General features: G+C 43.0%; 1 protein-coding gene across 2 annotated transcripts; it reads left to right on the forward strand.

Moving 5' to 3' along the window:
• Positions 1-7,645: 7,645 nt before the first annotated feature.
• Positions 7,646-23,768, forward strand: cnnm3 (cyclin and CBS domain divalent metal cation transport mediator 3). Of its 2 annotated transcripts, XM_080476525.1 has the most exons (12): positions 7,646-8,372; positions 9,608-9,942; positions 12,136-12,312; positions 13,360-13,517; positions 14,308-14,451; positions 14,542-14,700; positions 14,950-15,119; positions 15,629-15,725; positions 15,800-15,930; positions 16,739-16,865; positions 17,026-17,092; positions 21,134-22,990. In XM_080476525.1, the coding sequence occupies exons 1-11, from the start codon at positions 7,683-7,685 to the stop codon at positions 17,073-17,075; spliced, it is 2,238 nt and encodes a 745-aa protein (XP_080332651.1). In that variant the 5' UTR covers positions 7,646-7,682; the 3' UTR covers positions 17,076-17,092; positions 21,134-22,990. The 2 variants fall into 2 exon arrangements, with proteins under 2 accessions (XP_080332651.1, XP_080332650.1); XM_080476524.1 differs by lacking the exon at positions 17,026-17,092 and having other exon boundaries at positions 21,134-23,768.
• The last annotated feature ends 2,158 nt before the right edge of the window (positions 23,769-25,926 follow it).

A 25,926-nucleotide genomic window follows, 5' to 3' on the forward strand; every position in this document is an offset into this window, starting at 1 on the left:
ATTTATTTCCTTTTTTTTTTTTTTTTTAATTCTTCCAGGTTTATTGTAACACCTACACACACACTTTTGCTGAGTGTGTGTGTTTAATCCTTCAGAAATGTATAAAAGCCAGTGGCTGTCAGTAGCAGTAAAAACAATTATTATTTAAGGAGTGAAAATGTAAGAAGTGTGGTCCTTTAATCTAGTGAGGATGTGAGGGTGGCGCTCTGCCTGCAGAGGGCGCCGTAGTTTAAATAACTCAAAAGAGTGAGTTGAGTTTATTTTGTGAAATGTGAGTTTTCATGAGTTGGTTTTGTTGTTTTTTTTCTATAGTGTTTATTTATTCCTTTACTTTTGTAAAATTTGATGCTGTTATTAACAAAAGTCTTCCACTTTGAAATGAACCAAACCAGTTTCTCACTGCGAGTCGAGTTGCGTTTGAATCGACCCATGTGGCGCGGTGCGTTCACCGGCACGCCGACACGGTGACAGGCGGTGCGTTCACTGACACGCGCTGACACGTGATGCGTTCACCAACACGCCGACACGCGGTGCATTCACTGACACGAGGTGAGACGCGGTGCGTTCACCGGCACGCCGACACGGTGACACGCGGTGCGTTCACTGACACGCGCTGACACGTGATGCGTTCACCAACACGCCGACACGCGGTGCATTCACTGACACGAGGTGAGACGCGGTGCGTTCACCGACACGCCGACACGCGGTGCGTTCACCGACACGCGACACGCGGTGCGTTCGCCGACGCGCGGTGCGTTCACCGACGCGCGGTGCGTTCGCCGACACGCGATGACACGCGGTGCGTTCGCCGACACGTGGTGCGTTCACCGACACGCCAACACGTGGTGCGTTCACCGACACGCCAACACGCGGTGCGTTCGCTGAAACGCGGTGACACGCGGTGTGTTCGCCGATACGCGGTGACACGCGGTGCGTTCACCGACACACGGTGCGTTCGCCAACACGCGGTGCGTTCACCGATACGCCGACACGTGGTGCGTTTACCGACACGTGGTGCGTTCACCAATACGCGGTGACACGCGGTGCGTTCACCGACATACGGTGCGTTCGCCAACACGCGGTGCGTTCACCGACACGCGGTGCGTTCACCGACTCCCGGTGACAAGTGGTGCGTTCACCGACACGCGGTTAAACTACCGGTTACACATTAACGCCGCTTTATTTTCCACTGAGTTCAAAGTGTTCGCTTAATAATGAACACAGAGAGTCTGCAGGAGTTTTTAACGCGGGAACGCTCTGAACTAAATTCTTTTCTGCATGCGTACCAAAACAAGTAGTAGAAAATGGCAGTAAGGTCACAACGTGAACGACGGACACGAGCAAAAACACCGACATGGAACGAGTTCTGGAGTGAAGAAGTGAGAAAGTTCATGATAAATGAAATGAGATCCTTCAAGAAAGCTAATGCTAAAGCTAATCTCGGACTCTAAAATCTGCTCGCTCCCATATTCAGATGGGTAACTAATATCTTAGCACTCCTAGCTTCCATGATAAAACAGCTAATGCTAAGTTCATACCGTCCACTAGCTCTCATAGTAAGACAGCTAATGCTACTCAGACTGTAGCATCCACTAGCTTCCATAGCAAATTGGCTAATGCTAAGATCATAACATCAACTCGCTCTCACAGTAAGACGGCTAATGCTAAGATTGTAGCATGCACTACCGTACGAAAAAAAAACAGCTAATGCTACGACTGTAGCATCCACTAGCTTCCATGATAAATCGGAATTTCTTGCCAAATGCATTATGGGTAATTTGGCTTCCCAAATCCACACAAGTCCGGTCTTGATGCGTCCTTGATAATGTGGGCGGAGCCAGAACACATCCGGGTATTTCACGCGTACTCGGCGAGATGCGTACTTTGAAGTGGATCAGTACTTGGACTCCGACTGATGACGTACGAAGTACGTCAGAATGAAAGTACGCACGAGTTCGCATATTGAGAATCAGCCTTTGGCTTTCTTGTTCCTTCTAAAAATGAACTCTTGGTATTTCGTTAGCGTGTTAATCCAGAGCGTCGCCCTCTGGTGGATGGTTTGCTCGCCGTCATCCGTTCATTGGCTGAACCTGTATAAAGCATGTTTCTTTTTGTTGAGCTTAAATGAGCCTTTATTGAAGTTTGATAATCGCGTTAGCCGGGCTTCGCGATTCAGACCTTGGAACTTAAAAGCATGTTTTTGGCGTTTAAAGTTACTCGACCAGAGAAATCTTTGAGATCCACTTCCCATAGAAGGAATCGCTTCTGCACAGAGAATAAAGCAATACAGGAAAACAAGACCATCGGGACAAACTTCCAGCACCGCGGTCGCCCAAATCCATCACACCAAAGTCGATTTGTTTACAAACAAACCGGAGTTTGTCTCCGTCAAACTGTGTTTGTGTTTCGCGAACTGTCGAAGTCTTGGGAGTTTGCGTGGCCGTCAAGATGACAGCAAAGCGGGGGAACGTTCCCGCCACATTAAAATGCTGGAAATACGTGTTTGCATGAGTGTGATGAGGAATTTCCCTCAGGGATGTTTTCCACGACGTATCAGAGATATAAAAACTGGCTCCTACGTGTTTCTTTTTCCCCCGTGTGGATTCTGCTGGAATCACGTTAACAAAGGTTCCTTTCTGGTTTTGTCGGGTTTGACTCTGGTTCCGATCCACCGCTCGTCGAAGGAGAACCCTTTGTACTCTTTTACCCCGGGGGGTGGGGGGGCTTCACTGTCCGCTCTGAACCGTCGGATGAAGCAAACCCCCCTCATACCCCCCCCCCCCCCCCCCCCCCCACAGCCCCCCATCCTCTCTCTATCACAGCACAACCGGTTTGGATTCTAACAAACTGCACGTTTCCTGATTTCCTGTGTCACGCGCACCACATTCCTGACTGGGGGGGGGGGGGGGGGGGGGGGGGGGGGGGCAGGGGGGTTCGAACTTTTACCTCCACGCGTGGGAACTCAAACTGCACCGTCCAGTGGACGGAGGATTTCAAGAGATTAACCTGGACAACGATGAATGAAGCTGCTAGCATGTTGCCCCCCTCCTCCCCTCCCCCTCCCCCTCCCCCACCCCCCCGTCATTATTTATTTATTTATTTTTGAAGTGACTGTAAAAGAAAAGATATTTTATTGACGATACGGTTCAGAGATATTTATTTGAAGAGACTCTGCAGTATAAGCTATAGCACTGATTCTGTGAGTTAGCGTAGCGTAAATCTGAGAAAATATTCCAAACTTGTTTTTTGGTTTTTTTTTTCTTCCGCGGTGACGATTTCAACCGCCGCTGGATTTTACCAAACCAGGCTGACCAGACTCCGTCGTAGCATAACGATATAAATGGGTCAAAACAAGCAGAAAGACTAAATGTACGGTTGTAACGATACAAAAAAATTCTTACTTTGGTTGAAAAATAAATACTTAAGCTGGTGCGGAAGAATTTAGAATTAGCCAATTTTTTTGACTGCCGCGAGCAATTTGTCATTTCTACGTTTCACGACAAAAAATATTAAGGTCGAAAGTCTTCAAATGAATATCTTATGAAAAGTGTCAAAATCGAGATAATTTTGAGTTGAAAACATCCGACTACTTCGAAAAACTACTTTATGACAATTTTGCAAATGCTAGTTTTATGTTCCGTTGTAATACTACACCTGACCACTAGGATAACGCTCTTCTAAACCAGTGTTCTGGAAATACTGCTTTAAAACTACGCCTCATGTCAACTGGAGAAACTTAAATAATATAGATTTCTTATGGAAAATGTTTAGTCTCCGAGTTGCATGTGAATTTTTTTTTTTTTTCTGTTAAAAAACAACAGGTGTCCTCTAGGAGGACGCTCTGTTAAAAACTGTTGGTTTTACTGAATTGCGTCAATGATTATTGCTTTATTTAAAAGTATATTTAATGCATGTTGCATTAATAATAAAGGAGATTCTCAGTCAGAATTTTGTGTTGCATTACCTCAAGTGACCACTAGGGAGGTGCCCTTTGAACCCACGCATGTTTTAATAGATTGTTTATTTTATCAACATAAAATACATTATTTAATCGTGATTTACATTTAGAAGTTTATTCGTAAAGATTCTAGTAAATTTTGCGGTGCAGTACAACAAGTGACCACTGGGGTTTTAAATTGAATTTTCATATTAGATCAAACGGTTTGTGTAAGCTGTGATGTCACAGTTTGTCGCTGCTAAAATGCTGATTTTCAAAACATTGAGTGGATTTTTAATGAAACATTTGCGAAAATCCAAAATTTAAAACACTAAAACTGCGAGCTCGCAAAACTTACCTGCTGTGCTGAGTCAAGGTTTCAGGGATAAATTCACCAACGTAAATGATTTGTCATCATTTTTTGTGTCGTTACAACCGAAAACAGTCCGAATGTGTTTTTTCTTTTTACCTTCGGGATGAAACGTGTGGATGCAAGTATTAGGACCATGTCGGGGCTCCAGTCATAAACAATACAAGGAGGAAGTTTTTTTTTTGTTTGTTTGTTTTGTTTGAAGTTGAAATGTCAAAAATGAAGACGAAATAAGTTTTACAGAAAAAGTCAAACTGGGATATTGAATTTTATTTTCACCATTTTCACTGTTAAAAAACAAGAATATTTTTTTAACTCAAATTTTTTTCTCTATTCTTAAAATTCTTTCATTTTTGAAAAAGGAATCTCATGAGGTTTCTCTTCGCGTAATTCTTAAATTTAGTTTTCACTTTTATCTCACTTTTTTTTTTTTTTTTTAAATGTCCACTTTCCCTGGTATTTTTTTCTTTATTCTAAAATTTAATTGTATACTTCTTTCTTAACATTTTGCACTGAAGTGTAGTTTAATTCTTAACATTGCTGTTATTTTCAGTATATATTCAAACACCACACACACACACACATATATATATATATTTTAAGTATATCATTAACATTTTTAGATTTTTCTCCCCCAAAACACAGTATTTTATTGTTTAAAAAGAAAATTATTTATAAAAAAATTAATTCTGTCAGATTTCCTCTTTGTTTTGGACATTTCGACTTCAGTCCCGGAATATTTGTAACCTTCTTGGGAATTCCGAGTTGTATAACGATTTGATAGAGTGGCACTCCGACCTGCCTGCGGGCTCGGAGCTCTGGTGCAGCGTTAAGCTCTGCTGGTTTGGTTGGAAAGACAAAAAGACAAACGAACCCCTAACTTAGTAAAGTTGTTATATCTTGTAATCACTGTGTTTGTAGTTAGTTTGAAATGGGCTTCCAGACGCAGCTCCTGGTGGCTTCGTGGAGCCTCAAACACTGTGCTGAACTGGGAAACAGTGTTCGATTCCCATTGGAAACTTGGCGTAGCAATAAATATTGCACAGAGTGGACCTCAGTGAGACTTTACTCTGATCTCCTGTTTCTTTCTTTCAAATCTTTCTCTCCCTCCTGCAGGTTTTTTTATTCACCTCGTCTCACCCACGGAGTAAAACTAATGAAATTCCTGTCTGATAAGCTCCGTTTTATCCTTCATACCAGTGGTTGTCAAAGGTGTTGTCCTCTGGGGGGCGCCAGAGGGCCTCGAGAAAGCAAATATGGGGGTCAGGGGACGGCCTTTTCCTGAGAAATCATGAGTTTAAAAACGTTAAAGTCGAAGTTCACTTCAATGAATCGCCTGTTTTTACAACAATATTTCTTATTAGATAAGTTTAAAGTCACCTTGGTGGCGCTAGAGAGCTTACAAAAAGCATATGGAGGGGGGCCTTTTCCCAATATTTTTTAAGAACTTGATGAGCAATGGCATTAGTGAAAGTTAAAATTGTTATTTACTTTATTGAAACACACATTTGTACACCAACATTTCTTAAAGATATATTATCAATAAGTGGGGGGGCGCCAGAGAGCTTCTAAAGAGCAAGTATGAGGGTCTGGGGTCTGCCTTTTCTCAATAACTCATTATTATAGAAGAAATCTTGATAAACAAAGGCGGAAATGATGGATAGTTATTTACTTTATAGAAACACATTTTTACAACTACATTTCTTATGAGTTTTATTAAATAAGTGATGAGTCCTCTGGGGGGCGCCAGAGAGCTTAAAAACAAGCATCTATGAGGATCTGGGGGCTGCCTTTTGCCAATAATAGAACTCTTGATAAACAAAGACGTAAATGAAGGTTGAAGTTACTTTATTGACACACATTTTTACAACCAAATTTTTCGTAACTGAAATTAGATGAGTTTTAAGTCATCTTGGGGAGAGAGCTTTAAAAAAACATATATTATACGGCTGAGAGGGCTGCCTTTTACTTAAATTTTTCATTTATTCATTTCACAAGAAAATTTATTAAAAAGACAAATGAAGATTAAAGCTATGAACTATTTTAATAAACATACATTTTTCCAATCATTTTCTTGGGAATGTAATATTAAAATGACAAAGAAACAAGATTTTTAAATGTTTAAATCAACACGGTCAGGGGGCAACATTTACCCAGCATTTATATTTTTGCAAAAATAGATATGAAAAAAAGCATAATTAAAGGTTAAAGCTTTGTTTATTTTATCAAAACACACATTTTTAAAACTGAATTTCTTATACAGTATGTATATATATATATATATGTGTGTGTGTATTACATTTTTTTAAACAGAAATTTTGATAGTTAAAAACATTATTTTATCAAGACACGTGTTTTTAGAAGTGAATTTCTTATAAATGTAATGTTAAAATGATCTGATATGCACGCCCCTCATTCATTGAGCTGCATGAGGATGAGAAGCTCCAGCTCGGGGTGAAATGAATGAGTTAAATGAACGAGGGGCCTTTTATCTCTTCGGATTGTTTTTCTTTCCTGGACACTGGGAGGATTTTGATCCCGCACCGCAATGTGATGATTACACTGGAGTGGAGGTTAAAGATTGAGGGAGTTTTCCACGCTGTGATTCATTCACAGTTTCCACTTGTTTGAGGGATTCTGAGCCTGCGAGAGTGTGTACATGCAGAACAAATAAACGCAATGTGTTTTTCAGTTTGGATGAAAATCCGACAAATTTCGACACGTGTGCAGGGAGATCCACGAAATAAAACAAATATACCCTGTCTTTCATTTCTTATGGCCTCAGATTACAGGATTATGCGGTTTCTACTCAATGGCTCTGCTGTAAAAGCTTTTCAAATCTCACTTGAATATTAAACTGTATTCTCAATCGAGATTAAGAAGCTGAAAACATTATGCTCGTGTCTGTACTGTACAACATCCAGATTATAGAGCAGCTTCCTAAGACCAAGACTGATGACTTGGAATAAATTGCATGTTTACATTTGACAGACTGTAACTGCATTGGGACGTTCTGAATTTTTCAGTTTCTCCAGCGGAGGTCTGAAGTGATGAATGACTTGTTTTTTTGTGGTCCCTAACAAAGATGGGCGTTAAGCTCCTCCTCGGTAATCGTTGCTTTCACCTCCGATTCGCTGTTTCCAGAGAAAAGGCGGCGCGAAAAAAAGAAAAACATTCACAGTCCAGCCCCAAAATGGACGCTAACGACGCCTTTGGATCCTTTGAAGCGTGTTCATGCTTAGACCCAAAATGGCGGCAAAAGCAGCTCAGTTGCAGCGTCCGTTTGTGTGTCCAGCCCCGCCCCCATGTGGGCGGGGCGCGCTGCGGGGCTTGTAGTCACATGACCCGCGCGGAGCCAAGCTGACCAATTCCAATATGGTGGCCAGCTTGGCAGGTCTACGGTTCCTGTTGATGGTATTGTTGTTGTGCGGGATCAGGTACGGCGCCTGCGGCCAGGAGGCTCCGCAGGTCCTCGGGCTGCGGCTGGAGGACCCGGTGGGTCCGGTGTACATGAAGGACCGGATCATCTCTGCGCCGGAAGGAGCCAAGTTCAAGCTCCGGCTCTTCGTGGCGGATCTGAATGAGAGCTGGCCGTTGGTGGCGTTCGCTGCGGCGGTCGGCGATGCGCCCAACCCGTGCGAGGAGGACTCGGCGCGCGCGGCGTCCACCTTCAAGGTGACGGGCAATATCGTGAAGGACGAGGCGCACAGCGGGCTGGTAACGGTCGTCGTGGCGGTCGCGCGGGGGAGCGTCCCCGCCGCGGGGGGCGTGCGGCGGACCTTCCACCACCTGTGCGCGCGGAGCGGCGGGAGGTGGGCGTCCGTGGGCTGGGATCGGCTGCAGGTCAGCGCTGACAGCGGGCTGCCCGCCGACTACATCCCGCCGTGGGGGCTGGCGGTGCTGGTGGTGGTGCTGCTGCTGCTGTGCGCCGTGCTGAGGACCGTCAACCTCAGCCTGCTGTGGCTCGACCCCGTGGAGCTCTACGTCCTCCACAGCTGCGGCTCCGAGGAGGAGAAGAGAGCCGCCAAGCGCCTGGAGCCGATCCGGAGGAGGGGGAACTTCATGGTGGGTTGCAGGGCCGCATCACGGGGGGCATCCAGGGGCATCACGTGGGCAGGGGATGCGGGTCAGGGCCGCAACACAGGGGGGCATCACGGGGTACCGTTACAGGGTTACATGGAGGGGCAGGACAACGTTTCCCCTTTTTCATCTTAACTTAAATCCCCAAAGTAGAAGTTTGATTTGTTTGGTTTCTCTCTGTTAACAGAACCTGTGTTTTATTTGGTGCTAAATAAATACAGATGAATTGAAGTTGTAAACGTGTCACGATTCAGATCAAACTATATTAGTTTAGGTAACGTAGTTAATTACTTGGAGCAGAAAAATAAGTTGAAGCAAAGTTTATTAGCTTATTACTATCTTTAAGCTCACTTTTTCTGAGTCTATTATCACGTCTGCCACGTAACAAAATTATCGGTGAATGTTTATTTGTCTGTATATCTATGAGCAAGATTATATCAAAACTACTGCATGGCTTTTGCTGAAATTTTCACCACATATGAATATTCGGCCGTGGAGGCCGGTTCTTTGAGTCCAGATCAACCTTTGGACGTCAGAAATCTCTGATCGCTGTTATTTAAATGTTTTTTTAAACTCCACAAATTTGGTGTAAATGGTGTATAATTGATGATAATAATACTTTATTACTTTCATTCCAAGTTTTTTTTTTTTCCCCTTAAATGGGATTCATGAATTTATTAACAAAATAACCTCAATCTCACCATTTTCACAAATTAAATCGACATATAAATTAACTAAAAGTTACTACACTTTAAACTTAATTCTGGCATTGTTGTTTGAGTAATTTTAATGTTATTTTCACATTTTCAAGCTTGATTTTCTGCATCTTGACCTCATTTTTAATTTCTTAGCTTAACTTTTTTGGGGGAAGATATTAACGTTTTAATTCTTGTCTTTGAACATTTACTTTTCTCACCAGTGTTTTTCAAATGAAACAATTCAATCTAAGTAATGTCCCTTTTAAATACTATAATTTTTTCTCCCATTTTAACTGGCTTAAGATACAGAAAAAGTGCCTTTTAATTTTCTTTTCCCTTGTTTGGTTCATGAGCAGGACCTCAATGAACCAGGATCTGTCCGATCTGGACTAGATCTTCCCAGAAAAGCTAAATATTGACACTGGTGTGGTTTCTGATTGACGAAAGCTTCGACTTGTTCCAGTGAGCTATTTCTGTTGGATTTGGCTGTTGGTGTGTAAACCCTGATGGGTCCCCCCACAGGCCTGCTCCCTGCTCTTCCTCTGCGTTCTGGGACACTCGGTCCTCGGTGTCCTGCTCTACCGGGCGCTGGGCTCCATCCTGTCCGCCGTCTTCACCAGCGGCGTGCTCATCTTCTTCCTGGCCGAGCTGGCCCCCCACATCCTGTGCTCCGGTTACGGCTTCCAGCTGGCGCCGGCTCTGACCTGGCTGGCCCAGGTCTGCATGGTGCTCACCTGCCCCCTGTCCTGCCCCCTGGGGCTCATCCTGGACCTGGGCCTGAGGAGGGACATCAGCACCTGTGGGATCCGGGAGAGGACCATGGAGATGATCCGCACCAGTGTCAACGACCCGTACAGGTAAAAACTGCGACCTCTGACCTTTGGCCTCTGTCTCTGACCTTTGGCCTCCGTCTCTGACCTTTGAACTCTGTTTCCAAATTTTCGACTTTACCTCTTTGGCCTCCACCATGGTCCCTTTAAATGTACCTCTGACCTTTGGACTCTACCTTCAACTTTTGGCCTCCACCTCTGACCTTTGGACTCTACTTTCGACCTTTCGGCCTCCACCTCGGTGTGACCCTTGGATTTCACAGCAGACATCAGGAATTTATCTACAAACTTTGACCGTGACTCTTGATGTCTTGATTATTTTCTACTGTTTCACATTTCACTCCGACTTCTTGATATGTTCGATCACGACACATCAGACTAAACTAAACGCCCTTCTTCAGCCAGCAGATCTTCTGGAAGACGCGACTTCTGTCCGTCACCTTCAGGATCTGTCCCTGTCCCACTTTACCTGTCTTCACTCTCATCGGAAACCATTTTCCAGACTTGTGCTGCAGCTCGGTTGTGAGCGTCCTCACTGAGCAAGTAGAAGTGGACTTTAACCGCCTTGTTTACATTAACAGAAGCTTTGGGTTTGTTGGTGCTCAGGCTGCTAAACATTAGTGGATTAGTAGTTTGGTTGTTAACCAGGAAGTTGCACCACAAACACCTGGAACAGTCAAACAGCTGAGAGAGCTTGACTGAGATTTAACCGCTAAAATTTCAAAATGCGACTCTGGCCACCGCTGCCTAGAGGTTCGGGAAGTGGACTTGTTATCTTAGGGCTTGTTCGCATTCCCCTGTTTGGTCCGGATCAGAGTCTCTTCTGAAGAGACTCTGAACCGGAGCTAACAAGACCTCTGGTCCCCTTGGAAACCTCGGTCTCAGTTCGTTCTTCAACGATCTTTCCAGCGGGCGGGGTGAGAGGACGTGACGTAGGGCGAAGTGCGTTCTCGGTAGTAAACAAACAAAGCTAACGGCGTGAATCAGAAGAAGCAGATGCAGAAAGAAAAAGTCGGACAACATCTCGTGGGCAGACGTGGAGTAGTGAGGAAGAAGTAGTGAGGAAGACTCATTGATATCTGGTCTGAAGACTTTATATCACGGTTGTTTGTGGCTACCTATTAGCCACGAGCTAACTAGCCTAGCCGCCACGGGCTAAAGCGGTGGGACTTCCTCTCTCGGTCCGGACCAATCAATGAGCCGTGTTTCTTCTTTACCGCCTCTCTGGTCTGTGTTTGTTTCGGGTGACAGCGCCCCCTAACCAGCAGCTGGTGTAACTGCGTGACGTTTTCCAGGCGGTTTGATCTCTAAAGTGAACGTGACGCCACCGAACCAAGTGAAGGGGTGAAGATTCTTGGCTCGACAACGCCGTTTCATGTAACTGCATCGACGGAAGATAATATTAGCTGAAAACGATGTCATCGCCCCACCTCTCGACCTGATAACCCCGCCGCCTCCTCCGCAACGTCACTTAACAAGCTACTGAAGCCAGTCGCAGATGTTAGATTTGTTGATTTCTCAGTTTTTCCATGCTCCGTGACTACTTCTACTTTTTTGGTGTGGTTCTGTGGCTGCGTTACAGCGCCACCCGTAGGTTTGGCATATGTAGTACATCATTTTGAGCAGTTCTCATGGTGTCGTGTGGACGGTAAAATCTTTAAGCATGAGAATAAAGATTGTTTTGGCTCGTTTCAAATGTCACTGCTGACAAGTTACTACTGAAGGTCCCTGAGCAAGACCCTTGACCCCCAGTAAGCGCCCCTGGTGGCCGCACTGTGGCAGTCCAGTGCCGGTTTTGATGACTCAACTGAAAACTCAAATCAACTCAGAATTCTTTCTGAAGACTTGCTGCTCACCTTGAACTTGATCCAGAGACTCAAAAGTATTTGAGTCTCTGAGGACTTGCAGCTTTAGTTGGACTTTCTTCACGTATTTAGATTTTTATTGGTTTTTCAAACATATTCATCCTTTACTCAATCAAAATAGTCCCAATCAACTCTTTCTTAGTTTCCTTGTCTAAACTCATGAAACTTTAGTTTTTTAACTTTTGACTCATCATATTTTCGGGATTATCACTCCAAAAATACGTTGGAAGGAGAAACTTATATAAGTCGCGCTTATTTTGTTTATTTTTTCATTTTCCATACGTAACTGTTCCGTTGATCAGACCCTGTTTCTGGTCCCTGACTGGCTCTGGGCCGCGTCCTTTGTTTCCTGCAGTGAGTTCGTGAAGGAGGAGTTCAGCCGGGGGGCGCTGCGCAGCAAGACGGTGGAGGACATCCTGACGCCCCTGAAGGACTGCTTCATGCTGCCCAGCTCGGCCGTCCTCGACTTCTCCACCATGTCCGAGATCATGCAGAGTGGATACACCCGGGTGCCCATCTACGAGGAGGAGAGGTGGGCCGTGGCGCTTTCCTCCTTCGGAACGTCGAAAACAAAAAAGGGTTGTTTCCTCCCGGGTTCTCTGTAACTGTTAAAATGGATCGTACTGAGCTCAATTCAAAGGCTTTGGGTTTAGGAGCTCTTTGCTCATGTAAATCCGTATGTTCCGTTAGGTGACCATCCATCCAGCAGAGGGCAGTGCAGTTTAGTCTACACATTTCGAGGGAAATCGACTCGTTTTTGCGTTTTAATCTCAGAAAAGTTTCGCATTTACACAGAAAGGGTACAAGGACTGAATATAAACATCAACAATGGGTAGGGCTGGGCGATTTGGCCTAAAAAAAAAAAGAATCTATGATTAGAGTTTCGATTCGATTTACGTTTTTTCTTCCTCAATGCTCTTAAAAATGACTGCAGATATATTGTCAAAAGTGTAACTCGGAGCGAAAATGCATATAAACAATCCCAAAATAAAAAGCAAGTGAGGCTCAGTCATTCATCAAATTCAAGCTTTAATCAGGTTTAAGCAAAAGTGCAACAGCTAGTTAGCTAATAGTACAACGGAACGCAAAAAATGCCGACTGGGGAAAAAAACTGGAATTTACAAAATAAAAATCTTTTTTAGCTACAAATTTGATAAATCGATTTTATCGCTCAGCCCTAACAATGGGAGAACACGGACATTCTAGTGGACAGACGACCTAGTTGGATTCTTATAATTGTGACTGTCAAAATAAAACTCCCAAGTCCCAGGAGAATCTGGACTGGGAGTCGTGACACTCTGGAGGAAAACAATGTTCTTATTGTCCCACTGAGTTTGTGCAGAAGAAGCATTAATATGGACGTTGTACACGTGTGCAAGTCACAGAATTTCAGACGAGTTTCCAGTTTTCATGGTTTTGGACAAGTTCCACCTTGGGAGCCGTTTTCCGAAAGTTGCTCCGACTCCCTAGAGTTGTCAACCTTATCTCTGCTTAAGAAAGAAATTTAGAATTCTTAAAGCTTTGACTTGTCGTTTTAGACGTCGCTGTTACCGGCGTTGTCCTTTCCCCCCCCTCCCAGGTCAAACATTGTGGAGATCCTGTACGTGAAAGATTTGGCGCTGGTGGACCCGGAGGACTGCACCCCGATGACGACCATCACCAAGTTCTACAACCACCCGCTACACTTCGTCTTCAACGACACCAAACTGGACGCCATGCTGGAGGAGTTCAAGAAAGGTGGGAACAAACGGCGGCGCCCAGAATATACAGGCAGCGAAGACTTGAACCGAATCAACCTTGTGTCACACGTTTCCTCTCGTCCTTCTTGTGACACAAAAACAAGAAGAAACCGGGTTCTTCAGTTGTTCGGCTGTTGTTTTGTTGTTTGGACATTGTGTGGTTGTTTTGCTGTTGTCATCAGTTTTTGGCCAACGGTCCATTGTTTGGTTGTTGTGTTGTTTGGCCTCTGGACTTTTCTTCCGCCCTTTAGTTTTGACCTTCTTTAGACTTCACTTTCAGTCTCTGCAGTTTCCTTCTGACCCTTCGGACTCAACATCTTAAAGACTTTATTACCGACATCTGAACAGTCTACCGACATTTGGACTCGTGTCCTTTAGTCTTGACTTTGTCTTTGGACTTTACTCTCGACCTTTGATTGTCGTTCCAATCTTTGGATTTTCATTCTGACCTTTGAATTGTCGCTTTGACATTTACCTTTTCCTTCCCTTTAGCTTCACTTCCAAACTTTAGACTTTTACTGGACCTTTTTCCACCAGACTTTACTTTCTCTTGATTTTACTCTGAAGCTTTGGATTTTCTTTCTAAACCTGATTGTTTTCTTTAAATGCTTCAACTTTATCTTTTGTTTTATTCTCTGAATGTAAACCCATCCTCACTTCTACTCATGTTTTTCCTTTTGTTTTCCTTCGTAAAGAGACCTGGATTCCTCGGTTGTTATGCTCTTGGTTGAACTGGGCTTTCTGTGTTTGAAACAGTCAACCTGTGCTTGACCTTTGACCTTGAACAGGGAACTCTCACATGGCCATCGTGCAGAAGGTGAACAACGAGGGCGAGGGCGACCCGTTCTACGAGGTGCTGGGTCTGGTCACCCTGGAGGACGTCATCGAGGAGATCATCAAGTCGGAGATCCTGGACGAGTCTGACGGATACCGTGAGTCTCTCCTCTCTCCTCCGTGACGCCCTGCCCCCTCTTTTTTCTTTTATTTTTTTTTTAAACTCCGCTTCCTGTGGTGTCCCCTAGTGGACCGGAAGGTGAAGCGTCCCCTCGCTCCTCTGGAGATCCCGCTGGAGCCTCGCAGCGTCCACGAGGAGTTTTCGCTCTTCAAGCCTCCGGAAGGAGAACCAAAGATCCGGACGTCACCGCAGCTGCTGCTGGCCACGCACCGATTCCTCTCCAGAGGTTTTCTTTTTTATCTTGATTATGGAAATAAATACAAAATATTTACTTTAGATGTTCTTACATACTTGTGTACTTATTTGCTAAATATAAATATTTCTATTTATAAGGTATGTGTATTTGCTTATTATAAATATTTATATAACCAACAAACATTTATGCATTTGTCAATATACATATTTACTTCATCAATAAACCTATTTAATATTATAAATATAAATATTTACGAGTGAAATGTAAATATTTGTGCAGAGGTGGAGCACTTCAGTCCGGCTCGAGTGTCGGAGAAAGTCCTCTTCCACCTGCTGCGCCACCCCAGCGTCAACCAGGAGGTCCACTTCGACGCCACCAACCGGCTGAGCGCCGGACACTACCTGTACACCCGCAACCACCCAGTGGACTACTTCATCCTGCTGCTGCAGGTACCAGAGGCCATACCTGTAATTTAATGTAGTTTCATAGAGAGGGCAGTCTAAACCTATAGCAGCAGAGCTAAGAAAGCACTTTTATTGTGACAACAGTCTAAACCTGTAGCAGCAGAGCTAAGAAAGTACTTTTATTGTGACAACAGTCTAAACCTGTAGCAGCAGAGCTAAGAAAGTACTTTTATTGTGACAACAGTCCAAACCTATAGCAGCAGAGCTAAGAAAGTACTTTTATTGTGACAACAGTCTAAACCTGTAGCAGCAGAGCTAAGAAAGTACTTTTATTGTGACAACAGTATAAACCTGTAGCAGCAGGACTAGGAATGCATTGTTGTTCAAAGTGATCGAGTTTTTATAATGTTCTAGTAAATATCTCATTATTATCATTACTTCAGCAAAATTGGAAGCTGCAAATTTTGGGAAAAATTCCAGGAATAGTCAAGTTTTCTCCCTGAAAAAGAAATGCAAGAGTTTTTGAAAGCGTGCTGTGGTTTGTGTGCTCTCAGGGTCGCGTGGAGGTGGAGATCGGCAAAGAGGGGCTGAAGTTTGAGAACGGGGCGTTTACGTACTACGGCGTGTCCGCGCTGACGCTGCCATCTTCAGGTGAGATCACGAACTGCAGCCACAGGTGTAGAAACCATGGTGCGTGGGGGTTGATGGACCTGTGTGTGTTTCAGTGCATCAGTCTCCGGTGTCGACGCAGCGTCACTCCCCCAGGGATCCGTTCGAGTCGGCGGACGCCACCAGCCCGTCCAGCTACTGTCCCGACTACACGGTCCGAGCGCTGACCGACCTGCAGCTCATACGGGTGTGTATGCGAACTCTGTCACCGTGGTTACGGCCGTCGAAGCGCTGCAGGAATTCACAAGAGTCCTGCTGGCAGACTTGTTAGCCGTAATATGTGGAAAAACTGCAGTAATGGTTCCACTGTAAGTTCAGCTGGAGAGCAGCAGCACGGGAACAGAAGTAAGTAAGTAAGTAGATTTTATTTCTGGCGCGCTTTTCACAGACACGGAGTCACAAAGTGCTTCACGGTAAAAACAGATAAAAAAAGATGAGAAAAAAAATACATCTTAAAAACACAACAAATGCCGAGAGTCGGTGGCAGCGTGGGTCGATTGGACTAGAATGTTTTGGCAAACAAATGTGTTTTTAGGCGATTTTTAAAGATGTCCGCTGAGTCCAGGGAGCGCGGGTCCAGTGGGAGTTCATTCCACAGTCGGGGCGCCGCAGCTTTGAATGATCGGTCTGCCCGAGTTTTAAAGCAGGTACGTGGAACCTTTAACGGGTTCTGCCCAGACGATCTCAAGCTCCGAGTCGAGCTGTAGGGCTTCATGGGGTCAGCAATGTAAGGAGGAGCTGGACCATGTAGGGCTGAAGCGTTGGCTCCAAGATTTTATATTGAACAGCGGGGATGGTCTAAACCTAAAGCAACACAAGTAAGAAAGTGTTTTTCATGGTGACAACTGTCTCTTCATCCCACCTTATACCTCCAGAAAAGCTGTGAATGCTTCAGTATTTCAGCTCGTTTCCCGTCGCATGCCAACGGGGTTAGCATTAGCCTAGCGGGGGACCGCAAAGCGCTCCGGCTAGCAAGCGTGTTCCGTGTGTGGCAGGTGACTCGTCTGCAGTATCTCAACGCCCTCATGGCGTCTCGGGTCGGCCAGAGTCCCGACCCCCCCGAGATCAAGATCCTCCCCAACAGTCAGACCAAGCTGCTGAACGACAGGAACACCACGCAAGGTAGGTCCCGCCCTGAGGCGCCCGCCGCCGCCGCCCGCCGCTCCTCGCCACTAACGATCCGTCTTTGTTTCTTCTAACTGCTGAACTGAATTAATCTTCTCTCTGTTTCTTCTCCCTCCTGCTGTGTTTTTTTTTTGTTTGTTTTTTCTGACCCGTCCAGAGTTCCCTGTAAACTTTTCATTCTTTGACACCATTGAGAACTACTGTTAGGCTTTCTTTTGCATGAGGTAAATCACTGCTGCACCGTTTCCCCCTCCTCTAGACCTCATCACGTGTTTCCTCCTCGTGTTTTGTGTCTGTCTTTGTCTCCATTCTAACCACATGAATATGTGCGTCACTCATAAAACAAACAAACAAAACCAAAAAAAAACCAAGTCAGGTGATCTGTGTCCTCTTCTGTTAAAAATTAAAGTTTGCGGCTTTTAAATGAACCTTCCCGATGAACTTATATATTGTCAAAAACATGCAGGTTAAAAAAGAGATTAATTCCTCCATCTATCATCTATTTTTATCTGCTGTTATTACTACAGGAAATCCTGATCAGATCGGGGACGATTTAATATATATATATATATAAATAATTTATTGGTAAACTCAGCAGGTCAGTTGTAATATCTGTAATCGAAGCGCCACAACAGAGTAATCGCATTTGTCTGCGGTTTTAATGTCCCGCGTATGTCGCATGTTTCTGTACTTCGATGAGTAACAAATAACTTCAGTACTGACGCACGTGACCGCAGATTTTTCTTTGTCTGGTCATGTTGCTAGGCAGAGTTGAAAGTTAGTGTGGTGCTGCCTCCTGGTGGTCGACATGAGGACTGACACGGAGAGCGACGGAGCTCAAACCTTTGTATTTTGTATTGACGAGTTGAAACTGTTTTTAAATGTGGAACAGTTAAGTTGTGAAGTCTTAGTGTGGAATCTGAATGACCTGTAAATAGTTGTATAAAAGCCTGAATTTTAATAGAAATATGTATATATGACTATAAACTCTCTGCACCCTGGATTCATGCACTTCATTTTATACACCATAAAACCAGTCAGATGGGGAAAGTACAGTGATCGGCTGATCAAGACGTTACTAATCAATAAGTATTTATAGGTATTTATAATTAGTCTGCAACTGACAGATTGTTAGAATAACAATAAATAAGTTATAAAGAAGAATTTCAATGTATTGACATTTGACTATTCTATTTTTATGTTTACTAATTTAAACAATCTTTATTTAATATTTTCTATGTTACATTTATAGAAGTTCTTGATTCATTTTATTTGATAATTAACCCTTTTATGGGAGAAAATAAAACATATGGCTATTTTTTTTTCAACTATTGTGGAAGGTTGTTTTGGTCTATTTAAACACCTTTTAGTTTATATTAACATTTCATCTTGGTTTTTTTTAAGTCAACAGCCACAAACATGATAAGGCTAAATATTCTCTTCTTCTAAATATATTTCTGTGAACAAGTTATTTCTTTTCCGTTCCATTTTGTCAGCTAACTAAAAACTTTAAAGTATTTTCCGAACTATAGGTCGCGTCTCGGTATCAGTCAAATGCAGTCGTAATGGGGACTTTTCTGTTGTCATATAGTGACATCTAGTGGTACAACATGGTTTGTACCAAAATACTTAAGAAATATTTAACTATTTCTGTATCAAAAGTGTAAAACCTTCAATATTTCTCTCAGAGGACACGAATCATCTTCCTGATAAGATAGAAGGAGAACAAAAAGAAGACGATTTCCTCCAGATGAATGCTGGGACGTCTCTGAGAAAAGATTGTTGTTGGATAAAGGAAATGTTTGGTTTATTTTTAATAACTCTGTGACGCACAATCAGCTATTTCTTCCCAAACGTCGGCTCTTTTTCGTGCCGGCGTCACATCTTTGTGGTTCCCTCGTCACCTTCAGACATGTGAGATTTTATTTCACTTCAACCCTTCATTGTCCTGATTTAAGTTTGTTACCAAAAATGAGTAGATGGTTAAAAAATCCCAACAGCGATAGAATATGATGAAAATGGAGCAAAAAAAAACAACCAAAACAAAAAAACTAACCCGATAAATGCATGTTTTTCTTTTCTTCTAATCAGGACATTAAAGGGTTAAAAGATTAAAAAAGTATTCAGATAACGCAAAGAAACAGAATATTTTAACATCATTTCTGTTTTTTTAATGCGAGCCTCGACCTGTAATACCCGGTTGTAACACTAGATGGTGCAAAGACAAACGTTACAGAGCAATGTACCAACTTTCAAATTTCAGCGCTAAACATTTTAACTGAAAACGTGAATATTGGCTCTAAAATTCCAATTTAGTTTAGGTATTTTTTAAAAGCAAATTTCTAGTCTTGTATCTAAACACTTTTCCATATTTTCCAGACTGTAGGTCACCCCAGTCAAATACATCAGTTAATGGAGATTTTTCCTGTTGCCATATAGTGACATCTAGTGGCCCAACATGGTATGAAGCTCTATATTTTGGGAAATACGTCACTTCTTAATTTAAGTCACTACTTGATAAAAAGTGTAACGGATATTCCAGGAAATACGGTAATTATTTTAGTTAAGGAAGGCTTGGATAACACTAAAACAAAACTGATTTAGGTTCTAAAATCTTACATGTTGTACCTGTAGAGTCGTCTCATCGCCTTTAGAAGGAACCCCGATTATTTTAGTTTACTTATAAAAGTGGGTGGGAGATTTCAGTTTTTCTTTATTTTCAAAAAAAAAAGTGGCTTATTGTTAGTCGATGACGTAAAGTCACGTCTCTCCAGCTGAACTCATGGAAATGTTACTTTTTTACTCTAAAGCGCACGTGTCGAACTCCAGGCCTCGAGGGCCGCAGCCCTGCACGTTTTGCATGTCTCCCAGCTTCAACACAGCTGATTGCAATGAGCAGCTCGTTATCTGGCTTTGTGCTGAATGTGATGATGAACCATCAGGACATTCAGGGGAGGGAGACATTGAAAACGTGCAGGGCTGCGGCCCACGAGGATCTGAGTTTGACACCCCTGCTCTAAAGTGTCACGTTGAGACATTTTGAAAACAGTGTAGTTTTCTTGTAGGGCCACTAGTGGGTGCTGTTTTCACGCGATAAAACCTCAAATATTTGCGCGAGAACAGTATCGCTGTAAACATCGAAGCTTCTTTAAATGGCCTTTCTTCGTAGTTTGGGTCCACTTTTGTATTCTTTTTTTTCTAAGTTTCTTTCACCCCGTTGACACGGGGATAGAGCATTGTCAAAAAGTTGTGTCCCCCCCCCCCCCCCCCCGTTTCGAAGGAGTGAGGATTTTCAAAAAGCTGCGTTTTTCCCCTGTTTCCACAGAGACAAGAGTCAGAGCGTTGTGAAAAAGTTCCCCCTCAGAGGCAGTTTTTCCAAAATATTTGTTTTCAAAAAATTGCAACACCCCCCCAACTCCATTTCCATGGAGACAGTTAGAACGTTGTGAAAAAGTTCCACCTTGGGAGCCGTTTTTCAAAAAGTTGCTTTCCCTCCTGTTGAGACGGAGGATTTTCAAAAAGTTGCGTTTCCCCCCGTTTCTACAGAGACGGAACGGAGTCAGAGCGTTGTCGAAAAGTTCTTCCTTGGGAGCCGCTTTTCAAAACGTTGCGTTCCCTCTCCCGTATCCATGGCGACGGAGATGAAACTTTTTCAAAAAGTTCCATTTTGGGAGCCATTTTTCTAAACGTTAGGTTGTCCAGTGGCTCTGGGTGCTGTTGTCATGTGATCGAACTCCCAAAACGCTTCGCAAATGTTCCAGTTTCACAAAAACGCTGTCGCGCGAACGAGGCCCAGATTCGAAAAATTGCTAACAACTGCAACTAAAAGCAACGCAACCTCGTTGCCCTTCGGCAAGTTTTTTCTTTTTCACTTTTAACTTGCAACGACGTAACGTTTCCGTCTTCACCTGGAGAGTCGCTGCCGAACGTCGTCGGGTCAAAGGTCAAGAGGTGGGAAAAGGTATCCGGGGTTCCTTCGTGAGATCCATCGTGTGTGTGTGTGTGTGTGTGTGTGTGTGTGTGTGTGTGTGTGTGTGTGTGTGTGTGTGTGTGTGTGTGTGTGTGTGTGTGTGTGTGTGTGTGTGTGTGTGTGTGTGTGTGTGTGTGTGTGTGTGTGTGTGTGTGTGTGTGTGTGTGTGTGTGTGTGTGTGTGTGTGTGTGTGTGTGTGTGTGTGTGTGTGTGTTTATTTGTTTATTTGTTTGTCTGTGTGATGACATCACTCCCCGCTCACCTCAGCTCTCCTCTCATTGGTCGGGTCCCGCAGGTGGCAGCCGGGCCCAGGAGAGCTCCACAGAAGAGGAGGCTCGTGGGTAGCGACGTTTCTGCCTTTCCGCTGTAAAATAAGGAAAAAAAAAAACCCTCGTTTTTTTTTTTTTCTTCTTCTCTGTGTTTTTATCGACAAATCATCTATGGCTGGAACGTAGTAACTATCGGACAAAACTGGAGGGAGAGTGATTTTATATTCGTCTGTCGTGTCGATCCATTCCTTTACTCCGTTCACTTCCTGTTTTGTTTTCTACTCGTTACGTGTGTGTGTACATATAGATATATCTACATAAATATATGGCGTGGCTTGAAAAAGTGGGCGGAGCCTTTGACTCGCGCAACGAGTTCATCTGAAAGTCCAAAGCAGCCAAAATGAGTTGGTTTAACTTCAAAATAAAATGTGTTTTATTTTTATTTTTTGAAGTGAAGAAAACGCCAAAGGACTCCCTTCACTGTTTTCCTGCCACCCCGGTGACTGAATAAATCCATTTTATTTTAATTTGGCGGTGCCTTCCTTCCTGTTTTGAATCTGCTACGTTACCATTCCTCCCAATTTTCTTTTTTTCAGTGTAGAAAGTATTAAAAACACTGGGATTGATTCTATTGAAGGCAGTTTGATCAGACTTAAGGAAACAAACCTCAGTAACAACAGTATGATGAAGTAACAAACAGGAAAGACGTCACAATGTAAACGAATGAGACTGAAGTTAAAATAGAAACACGTGTAAACAATTTGAATAAATTAAACTAAAATCAAAACAAATGTAAACAATGTGTACAAATAACACTTATTTAAATAGAAACACATAAATATAAACATGTAAAAAAAAATTGAAGTCTAAATACGAACAGTTTGTACAAATATTAAAATCTAGATACACACAATGTGGACAAATAAGACTGAAATCTAAATTTCAACACAATTTAGAAAATAAAAACATTAAAATGTCACTTTACTGAAATATAAATCAGGTAAAAAGAAAGAATAAAAAATTTTACTGAGAAAAACTACAATCAATAATATTAAAAGCCTGAATGAAACGTGAGTGTGGTCAAATATCAGAAGTATTTCCTCCAAAATATCAGAATATGTTTCCACGTGTTGGAGGGAAATAGTTTTTTACTGAACAAATAAATTATTAAACCAGTTAAGTGTTACGTCCACCTCCAGTCTGACGTCATTTCCCTTCCAGTGAAGTCGTAAAAACTTGTTTACTGGGCAACAAAACTCACATTCATCAGAATTAAGACCTTTTTTAATTCACTTCGAGTCCAGCAGGGGGCGCCAACAGTCCCCACCTTGGAAGCTTCACGTTCAGGCTCCGTGTTTTAATGATGACGTTGAATGAGTGAATGAAATACCTCAGTTCTTCGCTGTAGTTTCCTGGTGGCCGGATACTTTTTTATGGATCATTTTGTGTCTTTTTCTTTTATTTTGCCAAATATCCACATAAAATGCTCAAAAAGTTTAAAGTCTAAATAAATATGGTCACACTGTGAAAAATCATCAATAATGGAAAAAACACAATCACCCAAGGAGAAGAGGATTTTTTCTGAAGTAAAATCTCTGTTTTGTTTTGAAGTATTTTAATTGTCCATTGCGTCGTTTGTTTTAGCGAACGTGTTTAACTGAAGCTGATTATAGAATTTGAGTGGATTTTTGGTTTGATTTGTCTCACTTTAAAACTGCAGTACGATGTCAATAGAATACTGCGGTATATTACGGTAGTCAGAGAGTATTCAAAAAGTTTTGTTTTCCTTGTTTCCACGGAGTGTTTTTAATAAGTTTCCTTTTTTTTTTTTTTACTCCATTTCCATGGCGACAGTAATCGGACAGTATTCCAAAAAGTTTCTTTTCTCTCCCTTTTTTTTTTTTTTCTTTTTCAAAAGAATTTTTTCCCTTGTTTCCACGGAGACGGATCGTTTTCAAAAAGTCTTAAGTTTCCACAGAGATGTATTGTTTTCAAGACGGAATGTGTTTTTGTTTTTGTTTTTTTTTGTTTGTTTTTTTAAATGTGTGTTTTTCCTCGTTTCCACAGAGTCTGAGCGTTTTCAAAAAAACTTCCACCTTAAGAGTTGTTTTCAAAAACTTGCGTTTCCAGTGACTCCGGGCACAAACCCCCCCAAAACTCGACAAGACTTTTCGGTTTTCATTGAAAACGTGGTCGTATAAACGCTGAAGGTTGAAGCTGTTCAGAGACAATCGGAGGGGAATCGGGCCGCGAGCCGCTGATGTGCTGAGAAACTAAATTTGCACCAAATCCTACAGATCTTCACAATAAAAGCTTGTTTTGTGCCACAATGTTTTATTTTTCACCGTTTTCTGTGAATCTGAGGAATTATTTTTACTTTGTCATTTTAGTATCAAAATGTAAAATAAGATAATCATGACTTTGTGCTACTTTGATAGACTGATGTTGATGATGATGATGATGATGATGATGACTGCTGGTCAATAGTTTTGGAGGAAAATGGCTTTTCAGGTAAAAGAGTGAACGTGTTGAATCCATTCCTCTTCCAGTCCAGGTTTTAGTTCCTTTCTCTTGGAATGCTGCCAGGTTTTTTGGTGCATCAATAATCCCATCGCATTTAAAAACACTTTCAATAATTTCTTAGGAAATAAACTCAATCCTGTTCTGATTTCTTTGTTTAAGTTGTTTTTCTTTATGTATAAATGCAGACGTGAAGTGTGAGTAATCCTGGATCATCTGGAGAGTTAATGTCATTTAATCTCTGATAATATGGGTTTTTTATCACTTAATGAATCAGATTATAGAGCATTTCCCTCCCCTGATGTCCAGATTATAGGGCATCTCCCTCCGCTAACATCAGATTATAGAGCATCTTCCTCCCCTCATGCCCATATTACAGAGCATCTCCCCCTCTAACATCCAGATTATAGAGCGTCTTCGTCCCCTAACATCAGATTATAGAGTGTCTTCCTCCCCTAACGTCCAGATTATACAGCATCTTCCTCCCCTAATGTCCAGATTATAGAGCATTTTCCTCCCCGATGTCCAGATTATAGAACATATCCTTCCCTAACATTAGATTATAGAGCATCTTCCCCCTAACATCCAGATTATAGATCATCTTCCTCCACAAACGTCCAGATTATAGAGCATCTTCTTCCCATGTCCAAATTATAGAGCATCTTCCTCCTCTAACATCAGATAACAGAGCACCTTCCTCCTCTAACGTCCAGATCACAGAGCATCTTCCTCCCCTAACGTCCAGATCATAGAGCATCTTTCTCCCCTAACGTCCAGATTATAGAGCATCTTCCTCCTCTAACGTCACATAATAGAGCATCTTCCTCCTCTTACGTTCCAGATTATAGAGCATCTTTCGCCCCTAACATCAGATTATAATTCTAATTTCTGTGGATTGACATTAGTGAAGGAAAAATGATGTGATTCAGCTTCAGAGGAGAAGCGTCATGGTCGTCGTCGTCATGGTGACCTTGAAGCCGGAGATGTCCGTCGTCCTCACATGACCTCCGTTTCTCCTCGGTCACCAATCGCAGCGCCATAATCTCAATTTCTCCCCGAATTAAATGTCAATCTGTCCTCGCACTTCCACAAAATATAGGATTTACAGGCCGGGGCCTCGGCCAATCAGGCGGCCCGGCCGAGAGGACGGCGGCTCATTGGTGCAGCGTGCGGGGCTTTGCATGGCGACACGTCGGGGCGGCGCACGGCGAGATGCTGCGGCTGCAGCAGAGCGGCTCTGCAGCCTCCAGAGGGACCAGAGAGTTCCCTCTGGAGGAAACATCATGGAGGTTTGAACAGCTGATCAGTGGGATTTAAACTGAGGTCACATTTATTACACAATTTTACATACGAAAGACTTTTATCAATTGATTGTCTGAATATAAAAATCCAATTACATCCTGTAAAATTACAAAGTGTAAAGTAGAAAACGTATTTTTATTTTTTTTAAATCAGTTTTTATGATGTTTCAGTCAGTCAGTCAAGAAAAACCAAGAAGAAGTGAGTGACAGAGACAAACAGCACGAGTGTGTGTGTGCGTGTACAGTATTCTGTTTTTTTCCTACATCAGTGTGTGTGTGTGCATGTGTGTGTTTCGACATTAGTGTGTGTGTATGTGCGTGTGTCTGTGTGTATTTGTGCGTGTGTTTCTACATGCATGTGTGTACATGGCTGTGTGTGTAGGACACATCATGAGAAGGTGTGTGTATGTGAGTGTGTGTTTATTTGTGTGCGTGTTTCGCTATTTTCGTGTGTGTGTGTGTGTGTGTGTGTGTGTGTACATGCAGACGTCAGTAAACTAGATTCCCTGATTCTGTTGTTCGCCGTTCAGCAGCCACATGAAGCACATGATCGAGTGTGTGATCAGTGTGTGTGTGTGTGTGTGTGTGTGTGTGTGTGTGTGTGTGTGTGTGTGTGTGTGTCTGCCATGCACATTCCCTGCACATGGCAACAGAAGCTAAATATAGCGCGCCGCGGCTTCACAGTGGGATCATGCTTCCTCTCGCTCCTGCTGCCGTCCCTCTTCTCTCTGCTGCTCCCACAACAACATGACGCCTCCTCTGCTCCTCCTCTTCACCTCCTCCTCCTCCTCCTCCTCCTCCTTGTTCATTCTGTTCCACTTCTCCTCTCTTCACTCTCTCATTTCTCGTCTCTCACACCTTCAACATTTCTGCTGCTGCTTCTCAGAGACCCCGAATCCGTTTCGTCTGACCGTCTAAATATGGTCGTTGGGTTCCTGGTGGATCTTCAGCAGGCTGGGCGGAGCCCCCTCCACCTGTGAGGTGGGGGCGGAGCTTCC

The sequence above is a fragment of the Lipophrys pholis genome (assembly GCF_963383615.2).
Source record: "Lipophrys pholis genome assembly, chromosome: 12".
NCBI lineage: Eukaryota > Metazoa > Chordata > Actinopteri > Blenniiformes > Blenniidae > Lipophrys > Lipophrys pholis.